This window comes from Hypomesus nipponensis, chromosome 6, assembly GCF_054491055.1.
Source record: "Hypomesus nipponensis isolate SF chromosome 6, ASM5449105v1, whole genome shotgun sequence".
In the NCBI taxonomy this organism is placed as follows: Eukaryota; Metazoa; Chordata; class Actinopteri; order Osmeriformes; family Osmeridae; genus Hypomesus; species Hypomesus nipponensis.
This window is the reverse complement of record NC_140366.1, coordinates 7,621,295-7,647,554: the sequence shown is the minus strand read 5'-3', so window position 1 is coordinate 7,647,554 and position 26,260 is coordinate 7,621,295. Positions and strand designations below refer to the sequence as shown.

The following is a 26,260-nucleotide window of genomic DNA, read 5'->3' as shown; positions in this document are numbered from 1 at the left end:
TTCGCACTCACACACGGCTTTAAAGCAGACGCTCCAGTGACCTGAAGATATTGTCTCCACTGGACAGTGGAATTGGAAGTTCGCCGTGCGCATTCAGAGAGCGAGCGAAAAATAGTGTTATATCTCATAACTCAAGACGACAACAGCTCAACTCCCATATTGGAGTACTTCTTTCAAAACTACAAAATAGTCGACGTCCACAAAGGTATGTGTCCTTTGATGTTCGAGCTTACTCTAGAGGACTCTTAATCCATTGCCGGGAACCGCGAATCACAACTTTACTGTGCCAGATGACTATGTATGGATGATGCAAACATGATGGAAGTAATTTAAAATTATAGCAGTATCTGTAAGTCTGATAGTATAATCATAACATTTGATATATTTGTCAAGGCAGATGTAACATATGGTAACTTGGTTTGTTGGTGTCAAAGGATTTCAGACAGAAAACTGGACATTTGCTTGTAGACATATTTGTGATTTTTTGGGGGGAAATAACTCACATTTTCAACAGGAACACAGTCTAGTGCATACATAACTCATGTGGACCACGGTTCACTTAGTCTACGACCTGGCTGGCTTTGGGGCATTTTTACACAACATATCTGGCATCAGAACAGACTCCCTGTGATCCTCTTTTGGCAATGGATTGCAAAATGATGTAATATAATATGCCTTATAATCTGCTGCTGGTAAAGACAAATATGAACATGAGTCTGCACAGGCTGGTGCCTTTAAGCCTAACTTAGACATTAGTTTCACATCTGACTGTAATATGAAAAAACATGTTCATTTGCATGGATTTGAATTGCACCTGGCAATGACCGGGGGTAGCTTGCACGCATCCCTGAAGGGTTACATCGCATAGACAAAAATGGTCTAACACTATTCGGTCTAACATTATTGTCAGATGATCCTATCCTAGTTGGATTTATTTTTTATTCAAGTGAATTCTTAATGAAAGTGTGATGGTAATGCAAAGTTGTGGGACTGATAAAGAGTCATTTGAGTATTTCTTGAAATACTTCATAACCCTTTATCACTTTAAACTTAGCTTACTTTGGGGTGATGATGATACATTTTGGATGCCGCTATCAAGCCGTAGCAATGATTCAATATAAATGATACCATTTCTTCCTCACCATGTAAATGTGGCAGCGAACTGTGATAAGTCTATAATTTCCATAGATTTGAATATGGTTTTCCATGATGCCATGAGCAAGCAGAACTCTCCTTGGCTCTGCTCAATTATTCAAGACAAATATTTGCTCTATACTTCTATATGCTTCTCCGTCATTGCTTCCTTATGAGCCACTATGTGCACACTTATAGGAAGCTGGAAGTGAACTGCATCAATGGCTGGCTTTTTCTCGGTCATTCGCCTGCACGTCTCCACGGTCAAGAATGGGAAATCAATCAAGAATAGTCAGGGTGGCCCTATAGGGAACGTGTGGCACATAGACAGAAATACTTGCAGAAAAAACACATTCTCACGCACACACGAATTGTGCACATGCACACAGTAATGCATATGAGATAAAGACTTGCAGGCAGAAAGGCAGGCAGGCAGGAATACAGGCATCCAAGCAGACATCCAGGCAGGCAGATACAAACCACACCGGCCACACCAGCCGAAGAGAGGAATAATCTCGTTACCAAAAAACGATCAAGACAAAAGAGTTAATAAGATGCAAAATATTATGATGAGTTTGTTCACCCAGCCGTTACGCCCACAGAAAGTATCTGGCTTTAGTTTTATAACAAAATGCCAACTGCCAGCACGTGTTTTCAGCCCTTTGATCCTCCACTCAAGGCCCTCTTTGTTTGTCCCACTCAATCATTACTAATGAAAAGGTTGCACACTAACAAGGGCTCTGATGCCTTCAGAGTGTGCGGTACTGATACCAATGGAGTAGTTGGATTCTGCAATGCAAGAAGAAGTAAATATTGGACGCAAGCCTCTCATCTAAGCTAACGAATCCACATTATTGTCTGAAAACCAAAAATGTGCTCTTTTTCTTTATGTCGAAGTGAAACAATGCCTTTAAAGGTTAAGGGGAACCTTCTAAGTGGTAGAGATATTGGGTACATGTCATGAAAATTGATTGATTAACTTGGGTCTGAAAGACTTGGGTCTTCTTTTCCAGGAAAACTGCAACATATTGTCCTGCTTGTTTTTGCTGTGTCACAAATGAAGCACACCTGACTCTACTTACTAGCTGCTTAGCAGTCATTTAAGGTCCTAGTTGCTAAAACGTAAAACCAGGTGTGCTCGATTTTGGTTAAATTGATTCAATTTATTGAAGTCGTCTTACACTTCTGATTTACAACAAAACATGGCTTGAGTCATGAGGGTATGAGGATAAAAGTGGAGCACAATGAGAGGCGTAAGGGAGGATGAGTTGGCTTTTGACTTGAGGACCTAGGCTTTAGTTTAGTCAGCTAATGCAGTCTGAGAATAGGTCCTTTTCCCAATATCTCAGCATGTCAGAGTGCAACGACTATGGGAAGCTTTGGGAGGTTGGTTGGAGGGGGAGGGAATACATGCACTGAATAACACATCAACTGTCCAAAAACACCGTCCATTTAAGAATTTAAAAAAAGATACAGACAAAGTATATTTGAGTACTATATCTATGACAGAATCGTGTAACTACAATGGGTGAGATAAAGGTATGATAGTCAAATATACATTTGGGGAAGCAAGGAGGATATACAAATAGAAAATGTTATTTTGCCGTTGTGGACCTACAAACCAACGCTTTCATGGATTCTTTGTGCTGTGAACTGTAGCCTTGGTATGCGCCTTGGTATGCGCTTAGACATTTTCAGGTCGGACAACTTCACTTTCTCTGTTATACTGGCTCCCATGGGCTATTTAGAGTTTTCATGGGTAGGGCACTTGTAAGAAATAAACTTGTATGCATGTATGCATGTATGCCGCCTGCCATGTCTCCGTGGCAACTACTGGGGGAAACGTGCATGCTTTGTAGTGGAGACGTCGCTTAGCAGAGGGGAGCCAATCAGTAGATTAGTCAGTCCATACCACCATACACTACACTGCACACACACACACACACACACACACACACACACACACACACACACACACACACACACATACACACACACACACACAGACTCATCAGTATCTAGTGGCCCAGCTGATGTCCAGCTGAATCATTTCTCATTTTCATATTATCCCTGCTGGAACCAGGGGAAAAACGTGAGGCTTGAGTTCCAACCCTCCATACAAACCACGCATCATTTATTGAGTTACACTGTTGCATCAGCTATCATTGAGCAAGTGGACAAGAACGAACAAGAGTTTTTCGTGTGGGATGTATTGATTTTGTGGATTTTGTCATTTTCCTCAGCTCTTATTTCACAACATGTGAAACTATAGTGTTAAGTAAGGTAGCATGTGATCAGTTGTAATCAGTTGTGTTAGTTGGCCCAGAAAGCAAATACTTGAGTAACCCTCCGGGGTGCCAGTGGTCCAATTGTCTCCCCTGACCCACTTCAAATTAAGCCTAATTTAGAGGTAATAAAAAACACTATGAGTAAACATCAGAGTTTACTTTAGAAAAGATGAATGTTGCCCACGGTCAAGGTTTAGGGTTACTTAAGTTAGCATGAAACATTTACAGGGAAGTTATGGTTATGTAACAGTTGTGTTTCGGTAAACGTGTGTCACTGTCAAACCTGAATAATGATGATTATTCAGGCACCACTGAATAAACCTGTTTGACATCTATCTGTAATACTTTCTAACTTCCTGCTTGCTGTTGTCTTTCAAGAGGACACAGGTGATAGCTGATAGTTTACTGTCATGAAAATAGTATGGATGAACACCTTCCAACGATAGGTTGAACAAGAATGAAGCTTATAAACTTTAGCCATGAAGAAAAATACGATCATGACAATCTGAACTTTTGGCTTCCCCACTACTGATCTATTACCTCCATGTTCCTGGTCTCAGAAACAATGTTCTAACTCACCCTATGATCCTCTCTATAAAAAGAATGCTCATTTGTATGAACATTTTTCTTCCCACGAGTAGAGCAGCAATGGTCCTGCTCGCACTCCAAAGCACTTGAATAAGATTGAAGAAAGTATACATAATTTAGGCTACCAAGGTTGCAAAAATCCAAAAAGGGGCTTCATTGCGGCCTTATTCTTGAAGCTAGAAGTTTCCAATCCAGTTGAGAACTTTCTTTAATGTTTTGGTGAAATGATTGCTGAATATACAACTCTGGATAAAGATAACTTAAAGAGGGCCTTTTGTTTTTGTCAGTGAAGTTTTGTCAATCCTGTGAGTGGTAAAATAAACGGGTATATCATTTCCTCTGTGTAAGGGGTAACAATAATATAATATTAGGAGTATTATGTTTGGAGTTTGAGGTGTGGCTTGTGGTGTGTCAAAACTGAGGAATGACTTCCTTCTTCCTGCATAGGCTGTTGATTGAGGCTTCCTGACAGGATGACAGAAGTGATGAACACTTGTGATTCGACGGTCGGAGACTTCGGAGTGGGCGGAGCCTCTGGAGAGGAGGGCATATCCTTTCAGGTAGGATATGAGCCAAACAAACAACAGCAAAAAAAAGAAGAGCTAGTTCACTCTACAAATCTACAAATGTCACTGTCTCCATCTCTCTTTCCCTCTCCCTCTCCCTCTCCCTCTCTCTCTCTCTCTCTCTGTCTCTGTCTCTGTCTCTCTGTCTCTCTCTCTCTCTCTCTCTTTCTCTAACTCTCACCCACACAAAAACATGCAAAGAGAACACTTGCACAAACTAAATACAAGCACATACTTGCATTTTTATCGCCTCCAGTCTCTCGACTCTCCTGTCTCCTCTCTGTCTCCTCCCTGTGTCTCCTACCTGTGTCTCCTACCTGTGTGTCCTCCCTGTGTCTCCTACCTGTGTGTCCTCCCTGTGTCTCCTACCTGTGTCTCCTCCCTGTGTCTCCTACCTGTGTCTCCTCCCTGTGCCTCCTACCTGTGTCTCCTCCCTGTGTCTCCTACCTGTGTGTCCTCCCTGTGTCTCCTACCTGTGACAGGTGCAAACATCTCTCCATTCCTCTGAGCTGTCAGAATCTATTTTTGACTAAACTTCTGTATGAATACCATCTGTTCCTCTTCCCCATTTCGTTCACTACCCACCCTTTCCAGACAAATTTCTCCCCTTTTTAAAAGACCCCATGAATTAAAGGGGTCCTTGAAAAGACAACTCGCTGCTCTCTTGTGTCTCCACAGTAAAGGTCACAATCCACCCAGGAAATGAGTGTCATTAGTTTGTGAGGAGCAAGAACATGGGGAGGTCTTAATTGGCTCGTTGAATAGGGACCCACTGTACAAGAAGCTGGAGGACTCCCATAGGTCTGCGTCTGCAGGAAGAGAGCAGCCAATCCAGTTTGTTTCTGGGATGACCAGATTGGCCTATTTGCTGATGCAGGTTTCTGCTTGTCTGCTACCACTGACACCCTTCTTCCTCCACTGGAGTGATGGTGTTACGAAAGTAATTGCGCCACACACAAATTGGGACTCACATCCTCTTGTCCGTTAAAGCCCTTCAGAGCTCTGTGAGGACTTGGCTTTCATGGGAAGATGTCACGCTCGCAGCGTGCGCTGAATTCAAAACTCCTGGTTTTCTTCTATTCATTTCTTAGCATTAAACTTAATTTTACAGCGAGAGTGAATAGACTGCGAAGAAGGTTGAAAACATATATTTATGGTTTCAATTGGCTGTTTACCATTCTAGTCACCACCTTTCCCTCAGTCAACAAGCTACCTTTCTAGATGTTATCACCAGTTGTGACTGTCAGGAGAGCTGTGATGAATGTTTATGCTGTCAGCTTTTGTAAAAGGTTGGGATGGGATCTTTCAGCAACTTCTGCTTTCCTCTCTTGGAACTTGGACAACCCTGAGAGAAATTAAGGTGGTCTGTGAGGTTGAGGAATTAGTTTGGCCTACCAACATGCATGGTATGTCCTCTCAGAGATGATGCCATACCCATGAACATTCAGACCAACATGTTCAGACCAAATTGAGCAAGCAGTTCAAGGAATGGAATGGAACGTTCAGGCTTGTTTTGGGAAGATGATGCAGAGAGGAATAAGCGAGGACCCGCATGACCACCCCCCCCCCCCTCGAAAAGAGTCCAACCGTTGGTGACCCAGTGCGATTTTGTTCCTCTCAGATCTTTCCGGACTCCCACGAGCGGTTCCCCAAACTGTCCAAGCGGCTGCCCTCCATAGTGGTCGAGCCCACAGAGAGCGGAGAGGTGGAGAGCGGGGAACTCCGCTGGCCCCCAGATGATTTCAGTTCCACGGAGGTCGACCCTGAACAGGCCCAAGCCCAGGAAGCAGGTGAGAACTACTCAAATCCCATTTTGCACAGAGCAACACGACAGTGTTAACTGGTATAGAGCTTGAATTTCGATGAGATGTAAGGAAAGAATGACTGACAACATAGACCTATGACAGCGTTGGACAGGATCTCTATAAGAATCCTGCCCCCACAACCATGGAAGGAGTCCCACACATGGGTGTTCCCCTCATGTAGTTCCAGGCCTGTCTGTGTGTGTGTGTTTGTGTGTTTGTGTACGTGTATAAAGAGACCCTTGTGTGTGTGTGCGTTCATTGCAGAGGAGAAACATCCAGTTGAGGACGAGCACCTGGACAGAACGATGGACGGAGTTTCAAAGTGACTTCTGCGGTGCTGGCCCCAAACCAGCCACTCACTGTGAATGTCTCCATGACGGACTGCAGCCTGAGGAAGTGGTTTCATGGCAAAGTCTCCGCCAGTCCAACCAACTCATCGGTAGACCTCCACACCACACCGGGCAGAGCCCTTTACAACTGTCTTAATTAGTTAATACGTGCCAAACTCTAAAGTGGCTCCTGTAAATGATCTTGTTGCTTGTTTTCCTATTGATGGGGTTTCACAACAACGTTTTTACACACACCCCTTTCAGAGTTTGTTCTGTCGTCTTTAGTTGTGAATCGAAAATGCGTTTTTCTGTAAATATAATTTGAATCTGTCTGCCCTAGACCAAAGTCTATGATACCGTACTGAGATTAACACTGGATGAGAAGAGCATAGACATACTGAGTTTGGGAGAAACAGATATACACCTTGATGAACATGTCTTTTACATAACTACAACTGCTCCCCTACTGTACACTTTACTAATAAATAGATTCATAGCTTTTGAACCACTATTTGTAAACACATTGTATCATTAGATTCTCATTAGTTGATGTTTTACCTTCCCCAAAGCCAGTCCATAGAGCTTCAAAACAATGGATCACTTGAAATGTCAAGACCAATGTTCACCTGAAAAGGTCATATCATCATATTTAATATGTGTTGCACTGTTGCTCCTTAGGCTTTTGTTCATGTTCATTAATGAACCGTTATCCTATCCAGATATTCTAGCTGATTCATATAATCACTGATAGGCGGAATTTTTGATGGGATGTTTTTACTGCACAAACATAGATGCTGAAGCACTTTAGACATTGTCTTGGTGGTCAAATTGTGGATCAAATAATTAGCAAATAAGGTCAAAAACTTGGATGACCTTATTACATTTACATACCAGTCCCCATAATGTGTTTCAGTTTTTCACCAAAGTCTGTATTGTATTGAGCCATACATAATAAAACTAGAGTCAGTCAACATTCATTGAAAACACATCAGAATCTTCAATTCCTGCCTTTCTCTCTGAAACTACATGGGCACTTCTTCAATTGTATTTAAGGCTATTCATTATCCCACTCATGTACTTCCTTCACAGGGACATGTGTGGGATAATAATGTTTGGCAGCATTGGTACTCTAGCTCAGGCAGGATGTTGCCGTTGTTATGGTGAAGGTGGGTTAGAAACAGGCAAGTGGTGTCTCACAAGGTCTGCAGGACGTGCAATAACCTTTTTTATTTGTTGAAAGGATACGAAAACAGTGTGTGTGCTTCGGACCAACATCAATTGACAACAATATTACAAGGCACAAAATAGTTTTTGGAATCGGTTGATTTGTGCTGTCACCACGTGTTGAACATCTCATGTAGACATGAGGAGTGATTTTAGCTTGTGTTGATTCGATTACTGTAAAAACTGTAGTAAAGCTATATGTCACTCTATTTTAGTGTGAACTGCACCTAGGATTCATCTCTGTTCAAAGGTATGTGCCTTCTGCTCTTCTACACAAAGTAGCTCCAATACATCTATGGACATCTTCTACGAGTAATAAAACTTTCCATAACCAACAATGTAATAACTTTGTTGTAAAACTATAAGTGTGCAAATCATGTATGTGATTTCGTAAGACAACAGTCATGGTAATATACTGTTTGTGATTTCTTAAATGACGCACAACATTGGTGTCATGTAGAAGCCGTTTGTGTGAATACAGCGTTATACAGTATGTTCCTTTATTTGGGAGTGGATATTCTATTTTTTGTAGACTAAACAAATGTCTTACAGCTTCATACTTTGTCAAGATATGGTAAAAATGTGGTCTGTAAGAATTTATTGGTACTGTGGTAAGGCTTTGGGCATTGTCACTTTGGGTAATTATGTTTATGTGCGTGTTTTGCTGTAAGATACCTGGCTGTTTATAATAAACTTTCAAGACAGAAGGTCCCTTTTTCTGCCTTTTAGTTCAATAATCGTTCCAATAATGGGTGATGACCTCAGCCAGTCCTGAGAGAGCTCTGATGGAGCTTCAAGTGCTGTTGTGCTGTTGTGTGGTCCGTCCCACTGACACACAGGAGCGTGAGCAGGCCATATTGGTCCTGCCACACAGCAGCTGCCACTCTACTCATATCGTATCATCCACACCATATGCCCCGTCAGCTCTGCCCACTCTGATGATCAGCTCCATCTCTCCACTGGCTCCCCCGGTTTGGCACACCTGAATTGGCAGCCGTGTTGGCACAGGGGTTAGGCCCTCACACAAACACACACACACACACACACACACACTCTTCCAGGCCTCTCTGGGGAGTAGGAAGATGTATTTTCTTTTTTGTTGTTGTTGGTTATGCCAGCGTTCACTGTCCTCGTTCGGCTGCTCGTTCACAGGTGTCTTTGGCATTCTGAGTGGTTCCTCTACCAATGTACTTTCAGAGGCCTGTAGGGAGATGAGTCCTGTCCACTAGACCTAACACACGCTGGCAGGCAAGGACTACACTTGGGATGCATGCTATAATACTCTGAGGTGAACTTGGACTAAACTGACTTCCTAAATCCCAGCACAGAACTCAATCTGTCCTTACACCAAGTCACAAAATGAATGCTCGTTTCATTCCATTTTTAGTTAGTGCCAAACCAAAAAATATGATTGTAATGCATGTTTCCCCCACGTTGGAGAAGCACAGCAATGATGCAAAGCAACAGATAACAGTTATGAAGACTAACAAGCAGATAAAAAAGCAGAGCGACTCTCCAGTCTGGCCTATCATGCAATGATCCTTGAAACCAATCCCTCCAAATCCCTCATAGCCCTTCTCCTCATGTCTGCCAAATCTAACCCTCTTTGACACGCTTTGTTAATCAATACCCATGTCCCATGTGTTTTTACATTCTGCTTATTCCTCCCTCTACCTCTCTCTCTCTCTACCTCTCTGGTGTTCTTTCTATCATCCCCCTCAGTTCCTCTCTTTTGTTTGCTGGAGAGCCCTTATGGGCGCACTCGTCTTTCGCTGTCACATCAACTGCCGCCATCACCACGGCAACCTCCCTGTCAGGCAGGCAGTGCAGACGAGACTCTCTCCTGCCCTCGCCACCAAGCACTTAACGCTGCGGTGCTTCCATCTTTATACTCGTTTGGCAAATTGAAAACATCACACTACTGCTGTTATCCTGCTTCCCGCCTAAAAAGGGCAGATCGTGTTTGATCTTTTCTTGAATATCTGCCAAGAAGGGGAGTGAGGGGGGGAAGAGCATTGCTAGATGTGTGGTGGCTCAAGGGCCAAATACAGTATTTATCAGGTTCACCGGAAGTGCTGATATTAAAGTACAGCTTTTGTTCTTAAACTTTAATGGAACCAGGGAGAAAGTAAATGGGATGTATGGGGGGTGTATGTGTGTGTGTCAGAGAAAGAGATATGAGTTTGCTGTTGTTGTTTAAGTGCAGCATTGGCTCTCAAAATGGAACCAGGGAAACGCAGAGAGGGTTAGAGAAAGAGTGAGAGAGTGAGACTTAAAAAGAAAGAATGAGGTGGAGAGAGAGATGGATTATGGATTTTGCTTTGTGGATCGTCAACACAATCCGTTCCACATTGGGTCACGATGGCTCCATGAAACATTTTAGTCTTTTAGCAGACGCTCTTATCCAGAGCGACTTACAGTTAGAAACAGAGGCTTTATTCATAATGGAGGATTATTACACATGGTATGTAAGCCAGAGTATCCGTCACATTCATAGATTACACAACATGGGCTGAATAACATTACTACTGCATCTGCCACCTGATTGAGTCCAATCAACTGCATCCTGATAGGCAGCTGCAATACCAAGAAGTAGCATGTAGTCTCTGCTGGTGAATAATTAAGGGCAAGTTTAAGAGCCGTCAAGAAAAGGAATGGGATGAGCCAAATTCTACATTCACTAACCTGTGAAGGCAAGCGTAAAGTAGCATAAGGTTATGAGTCACAGCAATTCATAATTTCTTTGGAATTAAGGATAGAAAACTTTGACAGCTGCCCTTAGCAGGTCAAAACCCGCTCGGGGAAGAGCTAACCTGACACTCCTGTCTCAAGTTGAGGCACATATTAAAAGAGGAGACCAGCAAAAACATTTAGACATTATGTGCCCATCAATTAACTAATCCACTCATGCAAATGTTAACCAATCATAAACAAACCTGCAATAAGTAGAATTGGTTGGAATAGCAGACAGTAGAATGTTTTTCAGTGTTGGCCACCAATAGGATACCTTGTCAGCATAGGAGTCAATTGTTTGTTAAAGATAACAGTTTTGCCTTTTGCTAGCTTGCTTGTTATTTGTTAAATATGTGTAACCATTGCTGTCCATAGCTTGTCTGAAATAGAAAAGGGCACCCCAAGATGACTCAGTGACTGTGGGGAGGCCGAATGGTGAATTATTATCTGGCAGCCCAGACTGTTTGGTTATTTTTGTTTGACTGGTCCTTTAATGTTGTATGAATGGAACACATTTAGACTGCCTGTAAACCCATAGGGGATGCAGAGGAGACAGAAAGCTCTGGTGCAAGGATCTCTAACAGAAGCCTATGAAAAATAAAACACCCTTGCAATTAGCCTCTATTTGAGATCACTGAGACCTCTTTCTTGTACTTGGTTGAGTTCCACCAGGTTACAATAAATTAATACATTTGAAATATCCTTTTTGATGAAAGCTGTCTCCCCCTATGAGATACTTTAAAGCTATGGCTAATTTGCTGTCTGGTAAAAGAAAAGGCCATGCTGAGGAGCTGTAATTTACCAGCGGACCGGGAGGATGGGGGCACAACAGCAGGAAGCATGAATAAATCAATAAAAAATAAAAATAAAAAGGGAGGATTTCGAGGAAATAGAGATTGAGGGATGGGAAATGAGAAAAAAACAGAGAGAGGGACGCTAAATATTTGCATGCTGTTTATGCGAGAGATATGAAGAATAAATTGCTGCTCTGACACCTGAGGTGTCGGGGTGTAAAATCACCATACGCCTCATTTCATTCCCATCAACACTCTGATTCTTTACTCTTTCTGCTTCAAGACCAGAGGGACCCCAGATATCTACATGAGGACTCCCTTTGCACAGCCTATGTTAGACTGGCCAGTGGTTGGGTTAAAGGAACCTTCCTTGTTGAGAACCAGGCGTTTCTTGTCATATCAGTTGGACTAAAGTATGTACTGTGTACAGAAAGGGTTACAAATGAGCAGTTCACACTTTGTGTCAGCCATTTTGGGAACTTGGATTTAGATGGACGTTATCACCATTAACACCAAAAAGATACTAAGGAACAAGATTTATCCTGGGTCATTTGATACTTTAGAATATGTGAAGGTGAAGGTTTGTGTTAGGCATAAAATCAAAAGCTTGTGCATTCATTCATCACACACCCAAAGGCATTTCTTATGGGACGCTTAAAGCAAAGACATGAGTGCCCTCTCATTAACGTCTGTGACCATTATGTGTATAATGATATAGTTATTCAATAGTTTACAATATTACCTTATTATCGTATTTTAGAAAAAGGGATAATACCCAAATCCTCAAGAGTACAGCTGCTAAGATTGGAAATGTGATCATCGATAACTATCAACAAAGCTGATGAAAGGTTTTCAGTGGCTTGGCACATATACAGATTTGTCCACGTTGAAAAATCACTACTAAATATCGACTCAACCCTCTCAACCCTATTTGTAAGTGGACTTTGCATTGTATCTTTCAGCCTCCCTTCAGTCACCCATATGTAGCTTAGTCATACCAGCATGCTAATTAGGGACTTTGGTGTGTGGGCATAGGTTTATTCAAACAACCTGGTGAAAGGACTAATGCCTCCTGTGATTAGAGTCGCTTTGTAGTCTAAGCTTTAAGGATCGACTGCATTATACTAGAAACTAAGCATAAAGTCACATGGGGAATAATTGAACTGCTTGGCCCCTTGTGCCTTAAAAAGAATGCATGTTTGACTTCTGTGTTTTTTTGTGACCAACTGCGAAAGGTTACATTACATACTGCCTACATACAGCTTGACAGTATCCATAAACACTAGACTCCATAAGTATCAGTATCAGATTTGGCTGGGCTTTAAAAGGTAAGTTTATGTACAGTAACACAAGCTATAATGTTGAACACTAGTTTACTTTCATAATACAAGCTGTATTGATTATTCTTTGAACAAACACCAATTCATCCCTGATAATAATAAATATGAATGAGAGATGATATCTAACCTCAATGTTTAAGACATTGTGAAATGATCTTGGTCCCTTTCAGACCAAGTACAAAAGCCACATTGGCTTGTCTGTCCTTGAGTAACCAAACATCTGCAATTTTTTTGCATTTCCTCAATCAACATATATGATGGAGCACATCTTTAACCCAGATTAATACATAATATACTTCCTTCATACTAGACACAAACTATGCCAGACAGATTAGAATGAGTTAGCTGTGGCGACTCGGCCTATTTCCAACCTGGGTCATTGGACTACAGCCGCTACATCACTTCAAGAAGGAACAAACGTGCCATTCACAATCAAAGACAACCTTCCAGCAGGATGCTTGTGTGGGTTCGTCACAGAAAGGCTAAAGATAGAACTTCAAAGCCACGATGAAGGCCAAGGCTAAGGGGATCTTCAAAGGGACAATATTATGCTCAGTGGACATTTTCACCCAACTAGTGGGAGGATGTGAATGGATAGGAGCACAGGGTCCAACATAAAGGTTTCAGTCATGTTTCTTTCATTTAAATTTAGCACTGGTCCTTTACCCTTCAACTAATCACAGTGGCTGATTGTCTTGTGGTGACAGAGCAGGACAAAATATGGTTTTACTCGTACACACCAAGAAAAGTCCATACTTATTACAATAACATCTTTATCAAAGTATCAATGTAAAGAACTTAAAGTTCAAAAGAAAAAGTGAAATTGTGTGCCTCGGGAAATGCACACATGCAATACAAAGCAGGCAGTCATCTTCCTGTTCACTGGTTGGGCAGGCGGGCTCACACGCATCACACCTGTACATTCTCACGACCCCGCGCCAGGTGACCTTACCTTTCATTTCAATCCTTAGCATGAGGCCACATACGTACTGTGCTGGAGACATACACTGTGAGAGGTGTGTGTGTATGTGTTTCTGTCTGAATCAGAGTAGCTGTGTGACAATTCTGTATTACTGGCATGCTAGCTGCATGTACCTGTGTGTCTGTGTGTGTGTCTGTGCCGCAGTGCGTAGGTGCCTAAGTGCCTGTGTGTGTCTGTGTGACACTGGCCCGCTGGGACCAGAAGCTTCATGCTGAGTCAAAGTTCACGCCAGCTCCCCCACCAACCTCCCATCTGTCACACAGAGGTGGAGGCTGATATTTGCAGTGGAAATGTCAAACCCAGGGGTTTCTTCCAGCTGAGAGTAGCCAAAGATGGGTCACACCTCCTGGCACAGCTTATTGAGGAAATGCCTCTTACGTAACACTCGGGAAGCAAGTGTGTTCAGATGTGTTTTTAAAGCTTCAATTTGTGTGCTTTGTGCAAAAAGTGTGTGCTTGTGTGTGTGTTCTAATGTGAGTGTATATGTACATTTTCAGAATATTCAATCTTGAGTATGCATGTATGTATGTATGTATGTATGTATGTATGTATGTATGTATGTATGTATGTATGTATGTATGTATGTATGTATGTATGTATGTATGTATGTATGTATGGTAGCAGGTTAAGGGGTGTCGGGTTTCCACACAATCAATCTCAATAACAAACCAGCACACACAGTCCAATTTCAATGCAGATATATAATCAGTATATTTAATCCGTCACATACATCACAGTTTCTGGTCACGCTCCCTTCTTATATACAAACGCCCAATCAATTAATCGCTTAACGAGACACAGCCTGTCTTGTTGCTGCAGTCAGTCCCTACATGGCTCGGGCTGCCAAATATCTTCCCTCAGTCACCACTTCCCTCACCTCTCCCTGACGTTTACCACAGTAGGTGAATACATTATGTGCAACATATATTCACATGCCCAGGGGTGTAACTATAGGGGGTGCAGCAGGTGCGGCTGCACCTGGGCCTGTGGGGTGTCGGGGCCCGTAGCCGGTCCCAAAACATACACGCGTTACTTAATGGGCCCCCGTCCGAGTTTCAGACCCAACACTGAACTCCCTGGATATTCTTTTGTAAAATACGAAATGTTCATAATATTCTCATCGTGTCAAATGCTATTGATACACCTAAAAAGGCAAATTTATCTCAGTCATATTTTGTGGAAAAGTAGCAATTTATACCAAAATCATATGCTGATCTTTTTTAACTAGACCATCAACTAGTCGCCAGCCCACAAAGTCCGCCACGGACGACCCCGACCTGGATGTCCCCCCTGCTAGCAGCAGTGCAGCAGTTCAGCTGGGATCAGTATCGCTGCCCTCAGACAGGTAACCTACAGCTATTGTGATAGATATAAATTTCAAGCCAAGTTATAGCCTACATACATTATGGTCGGGCAGGATAAATAGGATACAAGTTGGGTAAATAGTGGTCACAACTAGGTGGATAGCAGGTGGATTCCTCCCCACCCTGCTTGTGTGCTCTATCTATCATAATCAAATCACTCATTAATTTACGACTTTAGGCCTAGAAGGATGTTGCCAAAACAAGATCAATATTCACAACCACTTACCCCTGGAGGCCCCATCCGCTGTACCATGGTCTACACATGTCACTGCAACACAGGTATTCCATGTGCACTGAAGGTAGTTAGCACACTTTGTAGTATACGTAGTACACTTAGGTGTTATTCAATTGGTAAGTCTGCCATGCAGCAAGTTCACGGGCATAAAACAGCAGAGATTTCCCTGGCATGTGAGAAAGAGAGACAAGCAGAAGTACACACAGTGCTCCTGTTCGTTCTGGGTCATGAAACACCACACGGGCCAGCACACAATATGATAACTTCCACCAGAAGGTTTGGCCTCTCAGGAGATTTGAGATGGGATAGAGTCTTGTGTTGTTATGCGGAGGCGAGGTTATCACGGCCAGAAATGTCCTCTTCTAGCCTATAATATTCTAGACAAGAACACAAGTGCCAATGATCTGAGTGGCGTCAACGACAGGAGCGAATGATTCTTCGGGAATGGAACCGAAAAAGAACCCTGGATGTATTTTCAGACAATAACTGGTGTATTCATCTCCAGGGTCAGCACAAGATCCCTTCAACTGTTGACAACCTTCCTGTCCTCATCATTCGAGCCCTCACCTACACTGGCCACATAGACAGAGACATGGCTGCCTCAATAACATCACCCCAGAGAGAAGCCTTATCTGGACCAGATCCCTCATCCCTATGAATATTTCAGCATGTCCTCCATCCATCCATCTTCCTCACAATCATTCTCTCTTTAGAGACACAGGTGCCGGCAGAGGGGGAGAGAGAGATACAGAGAGAGAGAGCGAGAGCGAGAGCGAGAGCGAGAGCGAGAGCGAGAGCGAGAGAGAGAGAGAGAGAGAGAGAGAGAGAGAGAGAGAGCGAGAGAGAGAGAGAGAGAGAGAGAGAGAGAGAGAGAGAGAGAGAGAGAGAGAGAGAGAGAGAGAGAGAGAGAGAGAGAGAGAGAGAGAGAGAGAGAGAGAGAGAGAGAGAGAGAGAGAGAGAGAGAGAGGGGGGGGGAGAGAAACCGGAGGGCTATTAATGACCCACTAAGGGCCCTTCAAAGACCTCACTGCAGACAAACATCAGCCCTCTTTTTTAATGTGTCTGGAAGACAAGGAAGGGGGTCTAGGGTGCCACCCCCTCTGCCCCCCCCCCCCCCACTATCTGCCCCCCACTCCCACCCCACCCACTCCCCCTTATCCACAAGTTCTCCACCATGCCACCCAGGGGCTAATTGGGGTTGGTCTAGCGGTTGCAATCTGACAGACAGAAGGAAGCTGGGAAAGACATACACAGACACACACACAAACACACACAGGCTTAGGCACAGAGACAACCCCACAGATACACACTCACACACGTGCAGACTCAAGCGCGCACACACACGGGCAAAACACTCTGCTGTGACAGCTCAAAATAAACATCTCACCCTGAAAGCATGGAAAAAGAAGCGAGGGGGGGGGTCCAGCTGTGCTGGTAGACAGACAAGCCGTGTCCCTAAGATTAGACCCAACATCCATGTATAAGTGTGACATCAACACCACATGGGGAACAGCTATTTCAAGCCCTAAACATTCAGGTTCTTGGTTGTAAACCCCTCCAGATACATGCTTTGGCCAGTATATCACTGTATTTGGATCCATACATGTTTACTCCTATCCACACCAGATTTCCAATCCTTGCCAATCAAAAGCATCCATGTAAACACGATGCTGGTTCCACCATGCTTTACCAAGGGGAAGAGTGTTCTCATGGCTTCACATGTATGGTTTTTCGGTGAGGTGAACTTTTCTCCTCTCACCAGAGAATCTTACATCATGTTTTTACCCTCCTCCAGCAGGCCTTTAGGTCAACTCCACATGGGATTTGACCTAAAGGCCGTTTTTTTTTGTCAGCAATGGCTTTCTCCTCACCAGCGTTCCAGAAAGCTCCATTTGTGGAAAGTCCAATGTGGCTTCTCTCATCTCTACAGCGTATCTCTCCAGCTCCTTCCAATTGGCTTTGTGGCTTGTGTACATCTTTACAGTAATACCCATGCACCCAATGACACAAGTGCACACACACATATTGCATGGTAAGGGACGCAGACGCCTCTTTTGCTCTTGCTGATACGCAGAGATCGTGTCAAAAGTGAACACAAGCACAGTCGTACACAAAAGAAGCACACTTAGCCCTTCTGACAAGTGCCCGGTGTGATATCTGGTACACACGCTTCACAGTTCTCTCCTACTGTAATCTTCCCCAGACATCTGAACGACAGCCAAACTGATCCGAAGTGGCAACAGCTGCAGGCAGCTACGTGACATCCCAGCATCCCGTCTCTGGGTTCAGTTCAGAGTCTCCTCCCAGACCTCAACCTCTCCAAGGACCCAGAGGACAAGTCAAAAGTTATTGTATTTTGGGGGATTTTCAGAGGATTGCTGTGTTCTTGCTTGTTTGAAGAGGTGCTGTGTTCAGGCTGATTCCTTTGAAGGAAACTTCTTCCTCTCTGTTGTTAACAGAACCTCGGGTTGAGAGGGTAGAGCAACCCCAGTCCAACCCCAGGTCATTGTGGCTGATTTATTTCTCTGGAACTTGCCCCAAAGGACTGATCTCCCTCCATACTCCCTGCTAATTAGAAAGTAACTAATCAGCAAAATAATAATGTTCGCAAGATGTACTGGGAAAATAGCCTACTGCATTTAACAATTTTGTCTTGCATTGTCAACAACAGCAGTGAACAGCAGTTCAACAACAGATCCCCAATTCTTGAGCCTTTAGCATTCCATTGAAGCATCTGCTGCATGAATTCACTTATTTATTCAGCACAGCTAGCCTGCTTAGCTCCCAAGTTTTGCCTTCCTCCCAAGCAAATCTGAGGGGACCTCATTATTGTCATTGTTACGATGTGTTTAACCTTCTCCTCCATCAGTATTGGGAAACAGCTGGAGGCTCTTCTAAACAGCACTAGCACAGCACAAGCTGCGAATTTCCTCCTCCAATGCATTTATCATGACACACCTTCGAAAACCATTTGTTTTTTAACGTATTGCAAATATAGTATCACTGTTTGACCCTTCATGGGGACGGTCAAATGACTGATGGAAAGAAAGTATACAGCCAGAAGTGCGAGGTGCTGGAGCGTTTATTTGATTATGTGTCAAGTCACTTACAAACACATTTGACAACCAATAATAGTAAAACTTTTTGTGAAAATGAGGGGTGGTGGATGAGGCTTTCACAACCAGTGATCAATATTGGGGGACCGAGAAGACTATATTCTTTAATGCTGTAATGCAGAAACAGGTTGTGCCATTATATGGCTTTATCTTCAACTTATTACAGTTTTATTGTATATGTACAGTACCAGTCAAAAGTTTTGACACATTTTGACTTGTATTGTATATATTTTTGTTGTTGACATGGTTAAGTAAATTGTTACGTCCATTTCACTATGGTGACTGTGGTAGCTTTAGTTAATAATGAACTGCCAAACAGACCACTAAAACACCACAAAGAAGCAAGGTTTCAAAATGGATGGTCAACAATAATCATTGTAGAATCAGCATGCTTATTATATCCATTAATAGATATAATACGGCCCAGTGTGTTAACCTTTGGTTAATACATCTGCCAGATCCACCTGTTACTGAGGAGCTGCAATAATTTCTGTCTGGGGTCAGGTACAAGAGAGGCCTGTTGAATATGCATCGTCAATCACCGTCGCCATCACCACCTCATCAAGAGAAGCAAATCGAGACAAGATTGTTAGTGTGAGAAAGAGATGAGGAAAAGAGGTTTTAAGAGTGAGAGAGAGAGAGAGAGAGAGAGAGAGAGAGAGAGAGAGAGAGAGAGAGAGAGAGAGGGAGAGAGAGAGGGAGAGAGAGAGAGAGAGAGAGGTGAGAGAGAGAGAGAGAGAGAGAGAGAGAGAGAGAGAGAGAGAGAGAGAGAGAGAGAGAGAGAGAGAGAGAGAGAGGGAGAGAGAGAGAGAGAGAGGAAGGCAGAGGGTAAGAGGGAAAGCGAAAAAGAGGGAGAGACGGGGATGAGAGAGAGAGAGCGAGCGCCAAGCAAAAGACGGGGTCAACCTATTTGAATCCCACGTAAATGATCTTGCTTTCACAGTAGCCCTTATCATCATGACCCCCCCCAACACTTTTAATATGCAGATAAGGAAGGGGGGGAAAGAGAAACAGGATAAAAGGCAGTGAGGGGAGATGAGGGAGGAGGGGTGTGTGTGTGTGAAAGAGGGACTATTCTGAGGCAAAGATAAAATGTGTGCATGAATGATAAAGACGAGAGTAAAAGAAGAAAGAGAGAAGACACAAAGAGAGGGCCAGATTAAAATTTATACATTCTAATCAGCCTTTATATTTAACCTTGTCTGCTGTACCCCTGCACCGCCACACATGCATAGGCACACATACACACCACCCAAACACACACATTTTTGCTAGATTTTGTGTGCCCATGTACCATGGCGGGTTGACCTACAAAAATGAGCCTGAACTATATTTCTAGTTCAAGCCATGTCAATTCATGTCTGCAACATCTCGTCTGATATTCATGACCACAAACAAAACACAAAACGTTGCCATCAAGATCAAATGAATGCAAATAGAGTCTCGCCTCGCATGGGAAATTGTCAGCGATCAAAAAGATGAAATTGTATCGCTTGTGAGTTCATTTAGCATGCATTCACCTTTTTCTGCTTTCATCTCACCAGCTTGCGACCATGGATTTCCTGAGGAGACTTCAGAAGCCATATGTGATTGATAACATTCCAAGTGTGGCGGCACACCATTGCAACGTCCTATTTTTGTCCTGCTGGAACTGTCAAGTGCATGTGAGGACTTTAGAACCCATGCGACCATCTATCATGTACAAGAGAGTTGCCTGGTAATCTCATTTTAAATGTACAAAAGAATAATTTGCCGCCAATGACTTTATATTAAATTTTCATTGGAGTTTGTTCATTAAGCAGATGTTTTCTGAGTATTTCATGCCATCTGGGGTCTGAAATGTGGCTCAGTTAAATCATTCAAATTTATTTCGCTGGCATGCATATGCAAATCCTTTACTTCCTGGCCTTTTCCATAAAGGACATTTCCTGCCAAAGGAACACTCCTTTTAGTCATACAGTAATAGGCCCAAAGGGTACCACAGAGACTCCGCCCAATCAACACCTATCCAACTTGGAACATTTGACACGTAGTTATTGTCTGCGTTTACAGTCTGTGTCTGTCATACATCATCTCAAAGGTGACACAATGAACTGAGACATGTTAACCAAAGTATGAATACCTCTTCGCACTATGCACACGCACGCACATGTGTGTGGTTGTGTATGGAGGCAAACACACACACACACGAGACATCAGTAGCTAGCCCTTGGTAGCTCTACCGCGCTCACCAAGGGAGAAGACCAGACAAAGACTTTTCGATTGCAGATGATAATGAGCACATCTACATGAGGGTATGCCAGCCTTTCAGATTAGGACACACACACACACAGCCACACACCAGGAGGCTGATTATGGGACTGCCTTCTGGTTACTATGACAATTATCATAGTTCCTCACTGCTCACTGGCAGAGAGAGAGAGAAAGAGAGAGAGAGAGAGAGAGAAAGAGAGAGAGAGAGAGAGAGAGAGAGAGAGAGAGAGAGAGAGAGAGAGAGAGAGAGAGAGACCACCCCCAGCCATGGCTTTCCCACCCCCAGATGACGGGCGCATCCGGACAATGACATAGTCTGCGGTCAAGCAGCTCTAATGAGAGTGGCATCGCCGTGGATACGGTCACATTGGCTGATTTATTTCTCAGGGACTTGCTCCAAAGGACTGATCTCACTTCATAAGTATGTTCTCCAGTCATGTGAATTATCGTGCTATGTTAAAGCACTAACTTTTTCAAAAAAATAGTTTCATATCTGTCACCCGTCAGTTTTTCATATACAGTGCCTTGCCAAAGTATTCAGACCCCTGGCCTATTCTTTCATATAGTTTCCCACAGAATTCAAATCTCAAATCAGCTTTTAGAAGGTGACAATGGTTTTATGTTTGAGTATTTTGGGAAGAAAAAAGGAGAATAATTTTTCAAGGAACCATATTTAGGTGATGCAATCAAGAAAAAGATGCAATCTAACTGTATCCTCAAGACATTCAATTTATTTTATGTGCAAGTTGAGTCAAACAAGTAATCTTAACTGCACTCAAGGTAAGAGTGGCCTTGAACAGAATGCAACTATTTATAGATACTGTAGACTGATGGCGTATTGTGAAGGCAATAATGGAAAGAAATTGCTAAGCCACACAAGAGGTTTTTACGAGGGTCACCTAAGCATCTGAATATTGATGCGAAGCCCATTTTACACTAATAGAGTGCATGTGTGTGTGTGTGTGTGTGTGTGTGTGCGTGTGTGGGTGTGTGTGTGTGTTTGTACATGTTTTTTGTGTGTTTACATGTACTGGAGAGCAGTCTTTTTTCTTCACTCAGGTATAACCTTTGATCTTTAGCAGTCTTGTTGTGTAGTACAGTATGTACTGCAGAAAACACCTAATAAACAATGCTGAAGTCACTCAGTATGCTCCGAATGCAAGCAACTATGATTCGATTCATTGATATAACCTAGATGTACTGCTGCGCTTCAATCAAATAACCAAAACATTCCTGTTAGGTGAAGGATGTTTGCTGTGGTTCAGTTTCCACAGCCTGATGCTATCATACATGAGAAGGCTGATGCCACCGTTTTATGTCTTTTAATTCTTTCAAGTTGAATGCATTATTTATTACAATAAAACAAATAGGTACTTTTTTTCAGGGGTTTCCAATTGTAATCATTGCTGTTTATGTTGAAATATAATTTAATATACTGCAGTATTAATCTGAACTAATTTAATGCATTCATTTACATTTCATCCAAAGCCATGCACAGAGGGAGATTTGAACCAGACCTTTTAATATACATTACCCTGTATCCCTCCCTCATACTAGCTACTGCATGTCAGCTAATCTGTATCTTATCAGTTGGTATCATTCTACATTACACATTTTTTATTCAATTCATAACATAAGACAAAAAATATATGAATACTGTAAATCACAACACATAGTGAATTTGCAACCAAAACACGGTCTGTTGGAACATTGACACATAGAAAGCAGGTCCAGGTCAGATTCATGGTGCAGACAGTTGAGCATTACAAGGAAGACAAAAATAGTTGTCTGCAGTGTGTGATTCAGACTAGAAGGATGAGCATGAAATTACCAGGCCCATGTGCTAACAAGAAGACACTCGTCATGTCTCGTTTGCCTATCAAACGAGTTCTCCATGGCGTCTTTCTTTCTCCCTCACATTTTCACCTGCTGACCCCTCCACGACTGGCTTTTCCACCAGCTTTGACATTCTGTCTTGAATATTCGCGTGAGACATTCCAATTCAATGATTTGACCAATTGTTCAGGGCAATCTTCTTTTGTTCCGTTTGACCTTAAGAAAATTTGAACGTGACCCCCATTTACAAGCAAGCTTAGCATTTATGCTAAAAGCCTAAGTTCTCGTCATAATTTATGAGGGCAAGTGTCTGATTTCATCTCATTTGACCGTTTCTTATGTCTTTCAATTACTTGATAATATAAAATATATATTTTTGATCAGTAGTTTAGCCGGACAATCAATTTCTACTTTTCCAAATCTAATGAGTGTGTTCTGGTTTCGGTAGCTAGAGGACAATGTCATCCTAATAAATGCAGCAGGTATTTCATTTAAGCAAGTATTAAATGATCAGTCATTGTCAATCTTTTTGTGCATAGAAATATCCTGTGTCAATATATTTATCGACCTTTGGTTGTGTCAGAGTATCTACAGTAGCTTCAACACATTTATTGAAAAAGGAGTGCAGTTTAATCGTAGTTATCAGAGTAGATTGTACTGCTATTCTTCAAAACATGAAAGATATGTTCGTAGGAGGGTTGTTACGGTCTCTTTCTTTCTCAGACTGAGGACGGGAAAAGACAAACAATGTAACAACACCCTTAGGCTTTTAAAACAGGACACATCCATTGAGATCAAATCGAGCAGGCTGGATTGGCCACAAAGACCCACATTTCAACAATTTCGCTTGTGATTGCACCCTGTATTGCAGCCATTTAAATCAAAGTACTAGGCTGGGATGGATGATTCATTCACAACATCATTCCAGGTCACAAAAGGCCTGACCTCAATCTTCCATGCCCACTTTGCCACAGAAAGGCCCACAGCCGGCCCACAGCCAAGGATGGACACAAGGTCTGGCCGCCAACCAAGATGAGTAACCTCGGACTTTGTCTACTGGAAGTCCGTATTACATGAATCTGTGGATGTTGATGGGTCTCTAACTTCAGACCGTCATTTCATACAAAGGCCAAACACTGAATATGACAGCTGTTTTGATTCTTTCATGTCTTGCACAATGATTGTATCATTAAAAAAACTGTAATAAGGTATGAATGTCTAAAGACTACAGATTGAAGCAAATTGGCAATTTAAATCACCTATTAGTGATGACTAGATTAATGACTGGCTTAAAAAAAAAAAAACATTAACATGGAAATCTTTTTTGATTATTCTTGCGTCAAAGTCCATCGCCTTTTAGTTTCGTACGGGGTTAAAGAGAGAAAGTGTTTGTAATTCATTGCTTTTGGTAGGCTAACCTAAATGAATCTGTTCCCCCTCTTTATCTGTTCCTTCAAATCAGTGGTTTTGTCTTTCTCTGTTAGTCTCTCAAGCTTCTACTTTTTCTACCCTTGTCATATCCCTTTCAATGAGATTCTTTCTCTCCTTATCCTTTTCCTCTCACGCTCGATCACAATCTGTTTGTGGAATTGGTTGTAGCATTTTAAATCATCATGTTGATTTGAATCTCCTTTCCTGCTGTTTCCAACTTAAATGTGACTTTGTACATGAGGGTCAAGATCAACATATTCATTGCTTCATGCCATTATTGCCTGGTGAAACGTCCAAACACCCTCACCTCTACAGAAGAACACTGTTTCTGTCCATTGGCAGTTTACGGTATCTCTATGAGAGCAGAAATATTTCTGTTTCAGAGCTTTGTTTACAATGGGTGTAGGTCTCCCCAGGGCATCCCCTACGCTCAACCACACAGCAAACAGTGTCTTTGTTTATATAAGATATAGGTCTTTAGATCTGCATATAAATTGTAGGTTTCCACACATCAATTTTCCATGTAGTATGCAATTACATTTTTGTGGACCTCTGGACAGATGATGGCTGTGTTCTAACAATCTACTGTAATAACTTGTCTGTCTGTCTAACCCTCTCAGGTTCTATCCATGACCAACATGACCTTTTACGATGTGTATTATCATCCATAAACAAACTTGGTTTATTTGACAACATGACCATCAAATTACAAGCTTTTTTGTTTTGCAATCTTATATAACATAGATATTTGGATCAAAAAACACTATTAAAGGAAAATAACCTTTTAATATGTGTTAAGCATAACTTAATTGAAGCTGCAGTAGGTAAAGTTTTAAAATAAATTCTAAGGAACAGCATCCCCAATACTTATCTTCACTTCCGTGCTTTCCTCCAACTTGAGTTTGATTGACAGTGATTTCACTAAATAAACCAAGGAGGAAGGCATGCATTTCTGATTGGCTGGAACAATATTGCTAGAACACAATTGGTTGGAAAGTAGCGGGCTGCTCCAAAATGTTATGTGGACATTCCACTGGCACTGAGCTGTCTGTGTTGCTAAACAACCGTCAAAGGGTCTCATTAGCTTACACAACATCTTCATAAGGGAGAAAATGTTTCCCTTTTACTAAAATTGTTGAACATATTTGACCTCTTACTAACTAGAATAAAATGGCAATTCCAGACATAGTTGTCATTACATCATTAGAAAGCCCAGAATGTTCTCTCAAGTGGTCCTAAGAAACCAATACGAGAGGCAGCATGGTTCAAAAGTTAATTGCCCAAAGACTAATTGCTTGGTCTGAGGAAGATAAGAAAATGTTTGATAAGAGTACAGTCTCCATTCGAACAATTATTAACTTTTGTACAACAATGGCCACACAGCCACTCATTAGTACACTTGTAAAATGTTAAAGACTTAAGTAGATTCCCATTTTCCACATTAGATACACAAACATAATCCTGTCACAATAAATTGGCTGTAAAGGTGGACTGTGAAACAAGATGGGAGAAAAATACGCCAAAATGTATTATTTTCGCCCAGAAATCATCTTGGTTATCAAGAATATATTGGGGCATTGTAGGCTCTAAAATCAAGCTAATCCCTTAACCCCCAATCTTGACCTTTTCCATATCCTGTTAATCAAATTTTTTTTAGCTCTTATGATGACAAGTGTACTCACCACTGACCAGCAATCACTATTTGGTCTATTTTGATATTCTTTGATTTTACAGGTAATTTCCCTTTAACAACTGTGGCATTAACGTTGCGATGTGTCTCATCATATCTCTCACAAACTGATCTCTGTGAGAACACATCAGTAACATTTACACGTCATTTGATCAATTTTAATTCCTACAGTATCTGGTTCTTTGTTTTTAAGTTTTGACTTTGTAATTCTTTCTCCTACAGGCAGCACCACTGCTCAACTCCTGGCCTGAAGCCGTACAGATGATTTCATGGATCTATATGACATACGTAATAAATGAAACATGTACAATATTTTGTCTCGCAACATTATTCATTATTGTGATCATTGTGTGTCAATATTGTGTGATGCTCCAAAGAATGGGCAAAATGTCTGATATTATCATATGGTTGAATTACTGGTCAGGAGATCCCAAACATTTTATTGGCTATGCCTTTATTACCCTCTAGTGTTCACTTAAGGTCTTAACAGTTCTAAATGTAATGCAGTTTAAAGATAATATTACCAACTGTCTTGTACAGGGGTCTCTCAAC

The 26,260-nt window shown here is 42.1% G+C and overlaps 1 protein-coding gene across 4 annotated transcripts; it reads left to right on the top strand.

Moving 5' to 3' along the window:
- Nucleotides 1-26,020, top strand: LOC146286829 (protein LBH-like). 4 transcript variants are annotated; one of them, XR_014758369.1, is made up of 6 exons: nucleotides 1-205; nucleotides 4,458-4,570; nucleotides 6,198-6,366; nucleotides 6,646-6,820; nucleotides 15,012-15,128; nucleotides 25,931-26,020. XR_014758369.1 is itself a non-coding variant. In XM_084699212.1 (4 exons), the coding sequence occupies exons 2-4, from the start codon at nucleotides 4,484-4,486 to the stop codon at nucleotides 6,705-6,707; spliced, it is 318 nt and encodes a 105-aa protein (XP_084555338.1). In that variant the 5' UTR covers nucleotides 1-205; nucleotides 4,458-4,483; the 3' UTR covers nucleotides 6,708-8,641. The 4 variants fall into 4 exon arrangements, 1 of the variants encoding a protein (XP_084555338.1); XR_014758370.1 differs by lacking the exon at nucleotides 15,012-15,128; XR_014758371.1 differs by lacking the exons at nucleotides 15,012-15,128; nucleotides 25,931-26,020 and adding an exon at nucleotides 7,280-8,641.
- Nucleotides 26,021-26,260: the final 240 nt, after the last annotated feature.

Bases quoted from the DNA above. Each gene is read 5' to 3' on its own strand.
- LOC146286829 (XM_084699212.1), top strand. From the start codon at position 4,484: ATGACAGAAGTGATGAACACTTGTGATTCGACGGTCGGAGACTTCGGA. The intron at 4,571-6,197 runs GTAGGATATGAG...TGTTCCTCTCAG, and splicing joins AGGAGGGCATATCCTTTCAG to ATCTTTCCGGACTCCCACGA. The intron at 6,367-6,645 runs GTGAGAACTACT...CGTTCATTGCAG, and splicing joins GGCCCAAGCCCAGGAAGCAG to AGGAGAAACATCCAGTTGAG.